At 49.4% G+C, this 13666-nt stretch overlaps 1 protein-coding gene across 3 annotated transcripts in view; it reads right to left on the bottom strand.

Annotated features, from left to right (window-relative positions):
• LOC139382486 (glycerophosphodiester phosphodiesterase domain-containing protein 5-like) overlaps window positions 1-13666 on the bottom strand; it is a 111693-nt gene that overhangs the window by 15210 nt on the left and 82817 nt on the right. For all 3 annotated transcript variants that reach the window (XR_011628645.1, XR_011628646.1, XM_071126563.1), the window contains exons 10-11: window positions 3617-3767; window positions 2860-3081 (exon numbers count right to left, since the gene is read on the bottom strand). Coding sequence is in view for 1 of the 3 variants with exons in the window: in XM_071126563.1 (XP_070982664.1) it covers window positions 2860-3081; window positions 3617-3767 (373 nt within the window). In the remaining 2 variants the exon portion in view is untranslated. The remainder of the gene's footprint in view (window positions 1-2859; window positions 3082-3616; window positions 3768-13666) is intronic.

Here is a 13666-nt window from a genome sequence, read left to right as displayed (position 1 = left end):
CACACACACACACACACCACGACACACACACACACACACACACCGGCCGAGACACACACAGACCGGCCGAGACACACACACACACACAGACCGGCCGAGACACGCACGCACACAGACCGGCCGAGACAAACACACACCGGCCGAGACACACACACAGACCGGCCGAGACACACACAGACCGGCCGAGACACACACACAGACCGGCCGAGACACACACACACACAGACCGGCCGAGACACACACACAGACCGGCCGAGACACACACACAGACCGGCCGAGACACACACACACACACACACCGGCCGAGACACACACACACACACACACCGGCCGAGACACACACACACACACACACCGGCCGAGACACACACACAAACCGGCCCGAGACACACACACACACACACCAGCCGAGACACACACACACACCGGCCGACACACACACACACACACACACACACAGACCGGCCGAGACAAACACACACACACCGGCCGAGACACACACACACACAGACAGACCGGCCGAGACAAACACACACACACCGGCCGAGACAAACACACACACACCGGCCGAGACACACACAGACCGGCCGAGACACACACACACAGACCGGCCGAGACACACACACACACACAGACCGGCCGAGACACACACACACACACAGACCGGCCGAGACACACACACACACACAGACCGGCCGAGACACACACACACACACAGACCGGCCGAGACACACACACCGGCCGAGACACACACACACACACACCGGCCGAGACACACACAGACCGGCCGAGACACACACACACACACAGACCGGCCGAGACACGCACGCACACAGACCGGCCGAGACGCACGCACACAGACCGGCCGAGACGCACGCACACAGACCGGCCGAGACGCACGCACACAGACCGGCCGAGACGCACGCACACACCGGCCGAGACGCACGCTCAGACCGGCCGAGACGCACGCGCACACACACAGAGACCGGCCGAGACGCACGCACACACACAGAGACCGGCCGAGACGCACGCACACACACAGAGACCGGCCGAGACGCACGCACACACACAGAGACCGGCCGAGACGCACGCACAGACCGGCCGAGACGCACGCACACACCGGCCGAGACGCACGCTCAGACCGGCCGAGACGCACGCGCACACACACAGAGACCGGCCGAGACGCACGCACACACACAGAGACCGGCCGAGACGCACGCACACACACAGAGACCGGCCGAGACGCACGCACAGACCGGCCGAGACGCACGCACAGACCGGCCGAGACGCACGCACGCGCGCGCACACACACACACACACACACACACACACACACACAGAGAGAGAGAGAGACCGGCCGAGACACACGCACAGACCGGCCGAGACACACGCACAGACCGGCCGAGACACACGCACAGACCGTCCGAGACACACGCACAGACCGGCCGAGACGCACGCACACACACACACACACACACACAGACCGGCCGAGACGCACACACACACACCGGCCGAGACGCACACACACACACAGACCGGCCGAGACGCACACACACAGACCGGCCGAGACGCGCACACACACACACACACACACACACAGACCGGCCGAGACGCACACACAGACCGGCCGAGACGCACACACAGACCGGCCCACACGCACACCGGCCCACACGCACACCGGCCGACGCACACCGGCCGAGAGAGACGCACGCACACCGGCCGAGACACGCACGCACACCGGCCGAGACAGGCACGCACGCACACACACCGGCCGAGACACGCACGCACGCACACCGGCCGAGACACGCACGCACGCACACCGGCCGAGACACGCACGCACGCACACCGGCCGAGACACGCACGCACGCACATCGGCCGAGACACGCACGCACGCACATCGGCCGAGACACGCACGCACGCACATCGGCCGAGACACGCACGCACACCGGCCGAGACACACACGCACACACACACACCGGCCGAGACACACACACACACACACACACACCGGCCCAAGACACACACACCGGCCCGAGACGCACACACCGGCCCGAGACACACACACACACACACACACCGGCCCGAGACGCACACACCGGCCCGAGACACACACACACACCGGCCCGAGACACACACACACCGGCCCGAGACACACACACACACACACACACCGGCCCGAGACACACACACACACACACACACCGGCCCAAGACACACACACACACACACCGGCCCGAGACACACACACACCGGCCCGAGACAGACAGACACACAGACACAGACACACACACACACACACACACACAAACACACACACACACACACACACAAACACACACACACAAACACACACACACACACACACACACACACACACACACACCGACACACACACAGACAAACAGACAGACACACGCACACAAACAGCTCAGATTACTTATGGGACATGTAGATGTGCAGTTAGTGACATCAGTGGTGACAGAGTAATGATTATTACATTGGTGACAGTGATGGATGTCACAGGCAATCTTCAGGTCAGCCTCAAGCTGACAGTAGTCAGTTCCCTCTCTCCACTATGAGTGCTGTTTTCCTCCTCTTGATTTCCCTAGATAACCCAGGGGGACAGTGTCTGAGCCCTAACAAGGTTCTGTCCACTATCTATAATAATAATAATATTATATAATATGCCATTTAGCAGATGCTTTAATCCAAAGAGACTTAAATCAATCATGTGTGCATACATTTTAAGTATGGGTGATCCCGAGATTCAAACCCACTACCCTGGCATTACATTGCTCTACCAACTGAGCTACGAAGGACCCCTATCGGAGTCGGGTACACTAGTGTTGCCTGTCTCACCAGGTGCTGTGGAATCCCAGACAGGCGTATGACTTCCAGGGTATCGTTGATCCAACTGTGGTAGCAGGGGTGTCTGTGCGGGGGTCGTCGCAGGCTGAAAACCACTGTCTGGTTATGGAGGGAGGCTAGCCTCAGCAGCTGCTCCAGACTACACACGCCCTGGTTCCCCACCAGCATCACCTCCCTCTGAGCCATGGACTGGACCGTCCAGAAGGGGTCGTCCTAGAGGAGAATGCACACAGGTACTCACAGTCAATCTGATCAATTTACTCTATTTATAAGATTATATGGCAATCGTAATAATACACCACTTTATGATGAGAGATGAGATCAGGGTTTGGGTCAATTCTATTTGAACTCAATCCAGTGAAGTAATCTTGATTTATAAAGTTGGGCACTTTCTCCACATTTATCAGATTTCCTATTTGCCGAGTGGCAATGAAATGGACCCAAAGCTTGGTGGAGAAATATAGGCCTAGTGAAAGAAAGGGTGGTGTGATTACTGCATGATTAAAAACCTTCAGAGAGCGAAAGATGGCATAAGAGTATTACCATTCCTCCCTAGAGAGGGTGTGTCAGACCATACCATTACTCCCTAGAGAGGTTGTGACAGACCCTACCATTCCTCCCTAGAGAGGGTGTGACAGACCATACCATTCCTCCCTAGAGAGGATGTGACAGACCGTACCATTCCTCAGAGAGGGTGTGACAGACAGTACCATTCCTCCCTAGCGAGTTGTGAATAATATTGTGGTACCTTGAGGAACCACTGGCCGGCGTTGAGGCTGTGTAAGTCTGTCCAGTTGAAGGAGGAGGCATCGTCCAGCTGTCTGGCTGGAAACACCTTCCCCACGTCTGTAGTCCTCCTCAAGGTGCGGTCTCGCATCAGAAATGGCACCCCGTCAAAGCTAGGACAGGAACGAGTTAAACAGTCAGGTCTACTAATAAAATAGTATATTCATTGCCGTACAGTTTTTTCAATATGATATGATCTTATTTCTCAAAATCTCAGATTTTTATATCCCGTGATATTTTGTGGAATTTCTTACAACATAAGCTTTACATCACAGCTACTTTCATGTTGCATGCTTTGCCTTCGCTGAATGCCAAATCATTTCCCCTCCTTTTCAGTTAACCTCAGGTTGTAAGACATGGAAAACGACAAATTACCTACACTTGGAATTGTTTGTCAAATTCAACAGAAGAATCGCAACACTTTTGTCAGATTCCATCCCAAGCAACTAAATCGGACAAAAACATCATGTAACCTATCATTCCTCATTGTTTTTAGTGACCATTTAGTGTGACTGAAATATTTAATAAGTGCCAGAATGACCTCTGTCCTTTCAGATGTGTGTGTGTGCGCACACGCGTGCATAGCTCTCCTGTGTCTCTGGTCAGGCAGACGTACAGAGCCTGGCCCAGGCCCTGTTTAGGTTTCATTAGTCATCTCCACCATGAGCTCAGTGCAGCCCAGAGCCCAGTCCATCAGTACATACAGTGGATTGCGAAATTATTCACCCCCCTTGGCATTTTTCCTATTTTGTTGCCTTACAACCTGGAATTAAAATAGATTTTTGGGGGGTTTGTATCATTTGATTTACACAACATGCCTACCACTTTGATGATGCAAAATATGTTTTATTGTGACACAAACAAGACATAAGGAAAAAAAAGAAAAAAAAAAAAGAACTTGAGCGTGCATAACTATTCACCCCCCCAAAGTCAATACTTTGTAGAGATTTCCGGCGCCGACAGAGATGGCCACCTCGTGTCGCGTTCCTAGGAAACGATGCAGTAAAAAAACTTTTTTACGTGTTATTCTTAAATTGGTATCCCAGGTAAACTTAGGTTTTATTACATACAGTCGGGAGGAACTACTGGATATAAGAGCAACGTAACTCACCATCATTACGACCAGGAATAAGACTTTCCTGAAGCGGATCCTCTGTTTTGCCAGCCGGCGAATCAAAACAACGACGGTGTAAAAGGGGCAGACGAAGCGGTCTTCTGTTTTGCCCACCACCCAGGACAATGGATCGGATCCCAGCCGGCGAATCAAAACAACGACGGTGTAAAAGGGGCAGACGAAGCGGTCTTCTGTTTTGCCCACCACCCAGGACAATGGATCGGATCCCAGCCGGCGAATCAAAACAACGACGGTGTAAAAGGGGCAGACGAAGCGGTCTTCTGGTCAGGCTCCAGAGACGGACACATCTCACACCACTCCCTAGCATACTACTCACCAATGTCCAGTCTCTTAACAACAAGGTTGATGAAATCCGAGCAAGGGTAGCATTCCAGAGGGACATCAGAGACTAACGCTCTTTGCTTCACGGAAACATGGCTCACTTGAGACACGCTATCGGAGTCAGTACAGCCACCTGGTTTCTTCACGCATCGCGCCGACAGAAACAAGCATCTTTCTGGTAAGAAGATGCCTTATGATTAATGAGACGTGGTGTGATCATAACAACATACAGGAACTCAAGTCCTTCTGTTCACCTGACTTAGAATTCCTCACAATCAAAAGTCGACCACATAATCTACCAAGAGAATTCTCTTCGAATATAATCACAGCCGCACATATTCCTCCCCAAGCAGACACAGATGGCCCTGAACGAACGTTATTTGACTATGTAAACTGGACACCACATATCATGAGGCTGCATTCATTGTAGCTGGGGATTTTAACGAGGCTAATCTGAAAACAAGACTCCCTAAATTCTATCAGCATATCGATTGTGCTACCAGGGCTGGTAAAACCCTGGATCATTGTTATTCTAACTTCCGCAACGCATATAAGGCCCTCCCCCAGCTTTCGGAAAAGCTGACCACGACTCAATTTTGTTGTTCCCTGCCTATAGACAGAGACTAAAACAGGAAGCTCCCGCACTCAGGTCTGTTCAACGCTGGTCGGAACAATCTGATTAGACGCATCAAGATTGCTTCGATCACATGGATTGGGATATGTTCCGCATTGCGTCAAACAACATTGACAAATACGCTGATTCGGTGAGCGAGTTTATTAGCAAGTGCATCGGCGATGTCGTACCCACAGCAACTATTAAAACATTCCCAAACCAGACACGGTGGATTGATGGCAGAATTCGCGCGAACCATTGTTTTTAACCAGGGCAAGGTGACCGGAAACATGACCGAATACAAACAGTGTAGCTATTCCCTCCGCAAGGCAATCAAACAAGCTAAGCGTCAGTATAGAGACAAAGTAGTCGCAATTCAACGGCTCAGACACAAAAGGTATGTGACAGGGTCTACAGTCAATCACGGATTACAAAATTAAAACCGTCCCCGTCACGGACCAGGATGTCTTGCTCCCAGACAGACTAAACAACTTCATTGCTCGCTTTGAGGACAATACAGTGCCACTGACACGGCCCGCTACCAAAACCTACGGACTCTCCTTCACTGCAGCCGATGTGAGTAAAACATTTAAAAGTGTTAACCCTCGCAAGGCTGCAGGCCCAGACGGCATCCTCAGCCGCGTCCTCAGAGCATGCGCAGACCAGCTGGCTGGTGTGTTGACAAACATATTCAATCAATCCTTATCCCAGTTTGCTGTTCCCACATGCTTCAAGAGGGCCACCAGTGTTCCTGTTCCCAAGAAAGCTAAGGTAACTGAGCTAAACGACTACTGAGCACTCACTTCCGTCATCATGAAGTGATTTGAGAGACTAGTCAAGGACCATATCACCTCCACCCTACCTGACACCCTAGACCCACTCCAATTTGCTTACTGCCCCAATAGGTCCACAGACAACGCAATTGCAACCACACTGCACACTGCCCTAACCCATCTGGACAAGAGGAATACCTATGTGAGAATGCTGTTCATCGACTACAGCTCAGCATTTAACACCATAATACCCTCCAAACTCGTCATCAAGCTCGAGACCCTGGGTCTCGACCCCGCCCTGTGTAACTGGACTTCCTGATGGGCCGCCCCCAAGTGGTGAGGGTAGGTAACAACATCTCCACCCCGCTGATCCTCAACACTGGTACCCCACAAGGGTGCGTTCTGAGCCCTCTCCTGTACTCCCTGTTCACCCACGACTGCGTGGCCATGCACGCCTCCAACTCAATCATCAAGTTTGCAGACGACAGTACAGTGGTAGGCTTGATTACCAACAACGATGAGACGGCCTACAGAGAGGTGTGTGGTGTCAGGAAAATAACCTCACACTCAACAAAACAAAGGAGATGATTGTAGACTTCAGGAAACAGCAGAGGGAGCACCCCCCTATCCACATTGACGAGACAGTAGTGGAGAGGGTAGTAAGTTTTAAGTTCCTCAGCGTATACATCACGGACAAACTGAATTGGTCCACCCACACAGACAGCATGGTGAAGAAGGCGCAGCAGCGCCTCTTCAACCTCAGGAGGCTCAAGAAATTTGGCTGGTCACCAAAAGCACTCAAACTTTTACAGATGCACAATCGAGAGCATCCTGTCGGGCTGTATCACCGCCTGGTAAGGCAACTGCTCCGCCCACAACCGTAAGGCTCTCCAGAGGGTAGTGAGGTCTGCACAACGCATCACCGGGCGCAAACTACCTGCACTCTAGGACACCTACACCACCCGATGTCGCAGGAAGGCCATAAAGATCATCAAGGACAACAACCACCCGAGCCACTGCTTGTTCACCCTGCTATCATACAGAAGGCGAGGTCAGTACAGGTGCATCAAAGCAGGGACCGAGAGACTGAAAAACACTTTCTATCTCAAGGCCATCAGACTGTTAAACAGCCACCACTAACATTGAGTGGCTGCTGCCAACATACTGACTCAACTCCAACCACTTTAATAATGAAAAAATGTATGTAAAAAATGTATCACTAGCCACTTTAAAAACAATGCCCCTTAATATAATGTTTACATACCCTACATTACTACTGTTCTCGATACCCTCTACTGCATCTTGCCTATGCTGTTCCGTAACATCACTTATTCATATATCTTTATGTACATATTCTTCATCCTTTTACACTTGTGTGTATAAGGTAGTTGTTGTGAAATTGTTAGGTTAGATTATTCGTTGGTTATTACTGCATAGTCGGAACTAGAAGGACAAGCATTTCGCTACACTCACATTAACATCTGCTAACCATGTGTACAGTGCCTTGCGAAAGTATTCGGCCCCCTTGAACTTTGCGACCTTTTGCCACATTTCAGGCTTCAAACAAAGATATAAAACTGTATTTTTTTGTGAAGAATCAACAACAAGTGGGACACAATCATGAAGTGGAACGACATTTATTGGATATTTCAAACTTTTTTAACAAATCAAAAACTGAAGAATTGGGCGTGCAAAATTATTCAGCCCCCTTAAGTTAATACTTTGTAGCGCCACCTTTTGCTGCGATTACAGCTGTAAGTCGCTTGGGGTGTCTCTATCAGTTTTGCACATCGAGAGACTGACATTTTTTCCCATTCCTCCTTGCAAAACAGCTCGAGCTCAGTGAGGTTGGATGGAGAGCATTTGTGAACAGCAGTTTTCAGTTCTTTCCACAGATTCTCGATTGGATTCAGGTCTGGACTTTGACTTGGCCATTCTAACACCTGGATATGTTTATTTTTGAACCATTCCATTGTAGATTTTGCTTTATGTTTTGGATCATTGTCTTGTTGGAAGACAAATCTCCGTCCCAGTCTCAGGTCTTTTGCAGACTCCATCAGGTTTTCTTCCAGAATGGTCCTGTATTTGGCTCCATCCATCTTCCCATCAATTTTAACCATCTTCCCTGTCCCTGCTGAAGAAAAGCAGGCCCAAACCATGATGCTGCCACCACCATGTTTGACAGTGGGGATGGTGTGTTCAGCTGTGTTGCTTTTACGCCAAACATAACGTTTTGCATTGTTGCCAAAAAGTTCAATTTTGGTTTCATCTGACCAGAGCACCTTCTTCCACATGTTTGGTGTGTCTCCCAGGTGGCTTGTGGCAAACTTTAAACTACACTTTTTATGGATATCTTTAAGAAATGGCTTTCTTCTTGCCACTCTTCCATAAAGGCCAGATTTGTGCAATATACGACTGATTGTTGTCCTATGGACAGAGTCTCCCACCTCAGCTGTAGATCTCTGCAGTTCATCCAGAGTGATCATGGGCCTCTTGGCTGCATCTCTGATCAATCTTCTCCTTGTATGAGCTGAAAGTTTAGAGGGACGGCCAGGTCTTGGTAGATTTGCAGTGGTCTGATACTCCTTCCATTTCAATATTATCGCTTGCACAGTGCTCCTTAGGATGTTTAATAGCTTGGGAAATCTTTTTGTGTCCAAATCCGGCTTTAAACTTGTTCACAACAGTATCTCGGACCTGCCTGGTGTGTTCCTTGTTCTTCATGATGCTCTCTGCGCTTTTAACGGACCTCTGAGACTATCACAGTGCAGGTGCATTTATACGGAGACTTGATTACACACAGGTGGATTGTATTTATCATCATTAGTCATTTAGGTCAACATTGGATCATTCATAGATCCTTACTGAACTTCTGGAGAGAGTTTGCTGCACTGAAAGTAAAGGGGCTGAATAATTTTGCACGCCCAATATTTCAGTTTTTGATTTGTTAAAAAAGTTTGAAATATCCAATAAATGTCGTTCCACTTCATGATTGTGTCCCACTTGTTGTTGATTCTTCACAAAAAAATACAGTTTTATATCTTTATGTTTGAAGCCTGAAATGTGGCAAAAGGTCGCAAAGTTCAAGGGGGCCGAATACTTTCGCAAGGCACTGTATGTGACAAATAATATTTGATTTGATTGAGCCACCTTGGGCAGCAATTACAGCTGCAAGTCTCTTGGGGTGTCTCTATAAAACTTGGCACATCTAGCCACTGGGTTTTTTGCCCATTCTTCAAGCCAAAACTGCTCCAGCTCCTTCAAGTTGGATGGGTTCCGCTGGTGTACAGCAATCTTTAAATCATACCACAGATTCTCAACTGCTTTGCTTTATCTTGGCCAGGTCGCAATTGTAAATGAGAACTTGTTCTCAACTTGCCTACCTGGTTAAATAAAGGTGAAATAAATAAATAAACAAACATCTGTGCGCAAACGCACACTCCAGCCAACTCATTCACAAGCATGTCCTCTATGGAATTTTCTTTTCTAGCTCATCTTGTCATCCATCTCATGTTATCTAAAAACAGCCATGGGTCTATGAAAGTGCTGTCCTGGCTGCTACTTCTTCCACCACCACCACAACTTCTGCTAAAAGGGCTACAACTACGGCTGCTACTGCTACTACCACCACAACTGCTAAAACTACTACCACCAAGGCTGCTACTGCTAAAAGGGCTACTGCTACTACCGCTGCAACTGCTAAAAGGGCTACTGCTACTACCGCTGCTTCTGCTAAAACTGCTGCTATTACTACTACTACTGCTGCTGCTGCTACTACCGCTGCTACTACTGCTAATACTGCTACTACTACCGCCACTGCTACGAAAACTACCGCCGCCGCAATTACTGAAACTGCTGTCGCTACTAAAACTACTGCCGCCGCCACAATTACTAAAACTACTGCTGCCGCAATTACTGAAACTACCGCCGTCGCAGCTACTAAAACTACCGCCGTCGCAGCTACTCAAACTACCGCCGTCGCAGCTACTCAAACTACCGCCGTCGCAGCTACTCAAACTACCGCCGTCGCAGCTACTAAAACTACCGCCGTCGCAGCTACTCAAACTACCGCCGTCGCAGCTACTCAAACTACCGCCGTCGCAGCTACTCAAACTACCACCGTCGCAGCTACTAAAACTACCGCCGTCGCAGCTACTCAAACTACCGCCGTCGCAGCTACTCAAACTACCGCCGTCGCAGCTACTCAAACTACCGCCGTCGCAGCTACTCAAACTACCACCGTCGCAGCTACTAAAACTACCGCCGCAGCTACTAAAACTACCGCCGACGCTACTAAAACTACCGCCGCAGCTACTAAAACTACCGCCGCAGCTACTAAAACTACCGGCACCGCTACTACTAAAATTACCGCCGCCGCTGCTACTATTACTAAAACTACCGCCGCAGCTACTAAAACTACCGCCGACGCTACTAAAACTACCGCCGCAGCTACTAAAACTACCGGCACCGCTACTACTAAAATTACCGCCGCCGCTGCTACTATTACTAAAACTACCGCCGCAGCTACTAAAACTACCGCCGACGCTACTAAAACTACCGCCGCAGCTACTAAAACTAACGGCACCGCTACTACTAAAATTACCGCCGCCGCTGCTACTATTACTAAAACTACCGCCGCTACTACTAAAATTACCGCCGCCGCTGCTACTATTACTAAAACGAATGCCGCTGCCACTACTAAAACTACTGCCGCTGCCACTACTAAAACTACTGCCGCCGCTACTAAAACTACCGCCGCCGCTACTAAAACTACCGCCGACGCTACTAAAACTACCGCCGCCGCTACTAAAACTACCGCCGCCGCTGTTACTACCGCCGCTTGCAGCTACTATTACTAAAAATACAGCCGCTACTACTAAAACTACCACCGCTACTACTAAAACTACCGCCACTGCTGCTACCAAAACTACTACTAAATCTACAGCAGCTACAACTACTAAAACTACCGCCACTTCTGATACTACTACTATAACTACCACCGCAGCTACTAAAACTACTATTACTACTGAATCTACCGCCACCGCTATTACTAAAACTACCGCCGCTGCCGCCCATACGACTACTAAATCTTCCGCCGCTGCTGCTACTACTACTAAATCTACCACCGCCGCTATTACTAAAACTACCGCCGCAGCTGCTGCTGCTACTACTAAAACTACCGCCGCCGCCTGCAGCTACTATTACTAAAACTACCGTCACTGCTGCCCATACTTCTAAATCTGCCGCTGCTGCTACTACTACTAAATCTACAGCCGCCGCTATTACTAAAACTACCGGCGCCGCCGCTTGCAGCTACTATTACTAAAACTACCGCCGCCGCCGCTTGCAGCTACTATTACTACCGCAGCTGCCACTACTACAACAAAAACTACCGCCGCTGCCGCTACTACTACTACTAAAACTACCGGCACTTCTGATACTACTACTATTACTAAAACTACCGCCACTGCTACTAAAACTACCGCCGCAGCTACTACTACTAAAACTACCGCCACTTCTGATACTACTACTATTACTAAAACTACCGCGACAGCTGCTACTAAAATGACCGCCGCTGCTAATAAAACTACCGCCGCCGCCCATACTACTACTAAATCTACCGCCGCCGCTGCTACTACTACTAAAATTACTGCCGCTGAAAACTACCGGCGCTGCTGAAACTACTACTAACACTACCGCCGCTGCTACTTTTACAACTACCGCTGCTGCTACTACAACTAACGCTTCTGCTACTACAACTACCACTGCTGCTACTACAACTACCACTGCTGCTACTACAACTACCACTGCTGCTACTACAACTACCACTGCTGCTACTACAACTACCACTGCTGCTACTACAACTACCACTGCTGCTACTACAACTACAAAAACTACCACCGCTGCTGCTACTACTATTAAAACTACCGCTGCTGCTGCTACTACTACTACTACTACTACTACTACTACTACTACTACTACTACTACTACTACTAAAACTACCACCGCTGCTGCTGCTGCTACTAAACTACCACCGCTGCTGCCGCCGCTGCCACCACTACTAAAACAACAACTACTACAACGGCTAGTATTACTACCGATGCTACCGCTAAAACTGCTACCGCTGCTACTGCTAAAACTGCTACCGCTGCTACTGCTAAAACTGTTACTGCCGCTGCTACTGCTAAAACTGCTGCTGCTCCTGCTAAAACTACTACCGCTGCTACTGCTAAAACTGCTACTACTACTACCACTGCTGCGAAAACTGCTGCTACTGCTAAAACTGCTGCTACTACCGCTGCTACTGCTTAAACTGCTGCTACTACTGCTGCTACTGCTACTGCTAAAACCGTTGCTACTACCAGTGCTGCTACTGCTAAACCCGCTGTTACTACCAGTGCTGCTACTGCTAAAACCGCTGCTACTACCAGTGCTGCTACTACTAAATCGACAGTCATCTTATGGCTTGGGGGTAGAAGCTGCTAAGAAGCCTTTTGGAAATAGACTTGGCTTTCCGGTGCCCTGCTAAAACAGTACACTACTACTACTACTGCTGCTGCTGCTACCACCACCACCGCTGCTACTGCTAAAACTGCAACTACTACCGCTGCTGCTACCACTGCTACTACCACTACTACTGCTGCTAAAACTACTACTGCTGCTACTGCTGCTACTGCTAAAACTGCTACTACTACCACTGCTGCTACTACTACTACTGCTGCTAAAACTACTACTGCTACTACTGCTGCTACTGCTAAAACTACTACCACTGCTGCTACTACTACCGCTGCTGCTACTACCGCTGCTACTGCTAAAACTGCTACTACTACCGCTGCTAAAACTGTTACTACAACTACCACCACCGCTGCTACTGCTAAAACTGCTGCTGCTACTACTAATACAGCTAAAACGGCTAGTACTGCTACTGCTAAAACTGCTGCAACTACCGCTGCTACTACTAAAACTGCTGCAACTACCGCTGCTACTACTAAAACTGCTGCTGCTAAAACCGCTGCTACTGCTAAAACTGCTACCACTGCTGCTACTACTACCGCTGCTACTGCTAAAACTGCTACCGCTGCCAAAACTGCTACTACTACCGCTGCTAAAACTGCTACTACTACCGCTGCTACTGCTAAAACTTCTGCTACCCCTACCGCTGCTAAAACT

This window comes from Oncorhynchus clarkii, chromosome 24 (assembly GCF_045791955.1).
Source record: "Oncorhynchus clarkii lewisi isolate Uvic-CL-2024 chromosome 24, UVic_Ocla_1.0, whole genome shotgun sequence".
NCBI lineage: Eukaryota > Metazoa > Chordata > Actinopteri > Salmoniformes > Salmonidae > Oncorhynchus > Oncorhynchus clarkii.
Note: the sequence above shows the minus strand (reverse complement) of the source record. Positions and strands in the feature narration are given on the sequence as shown.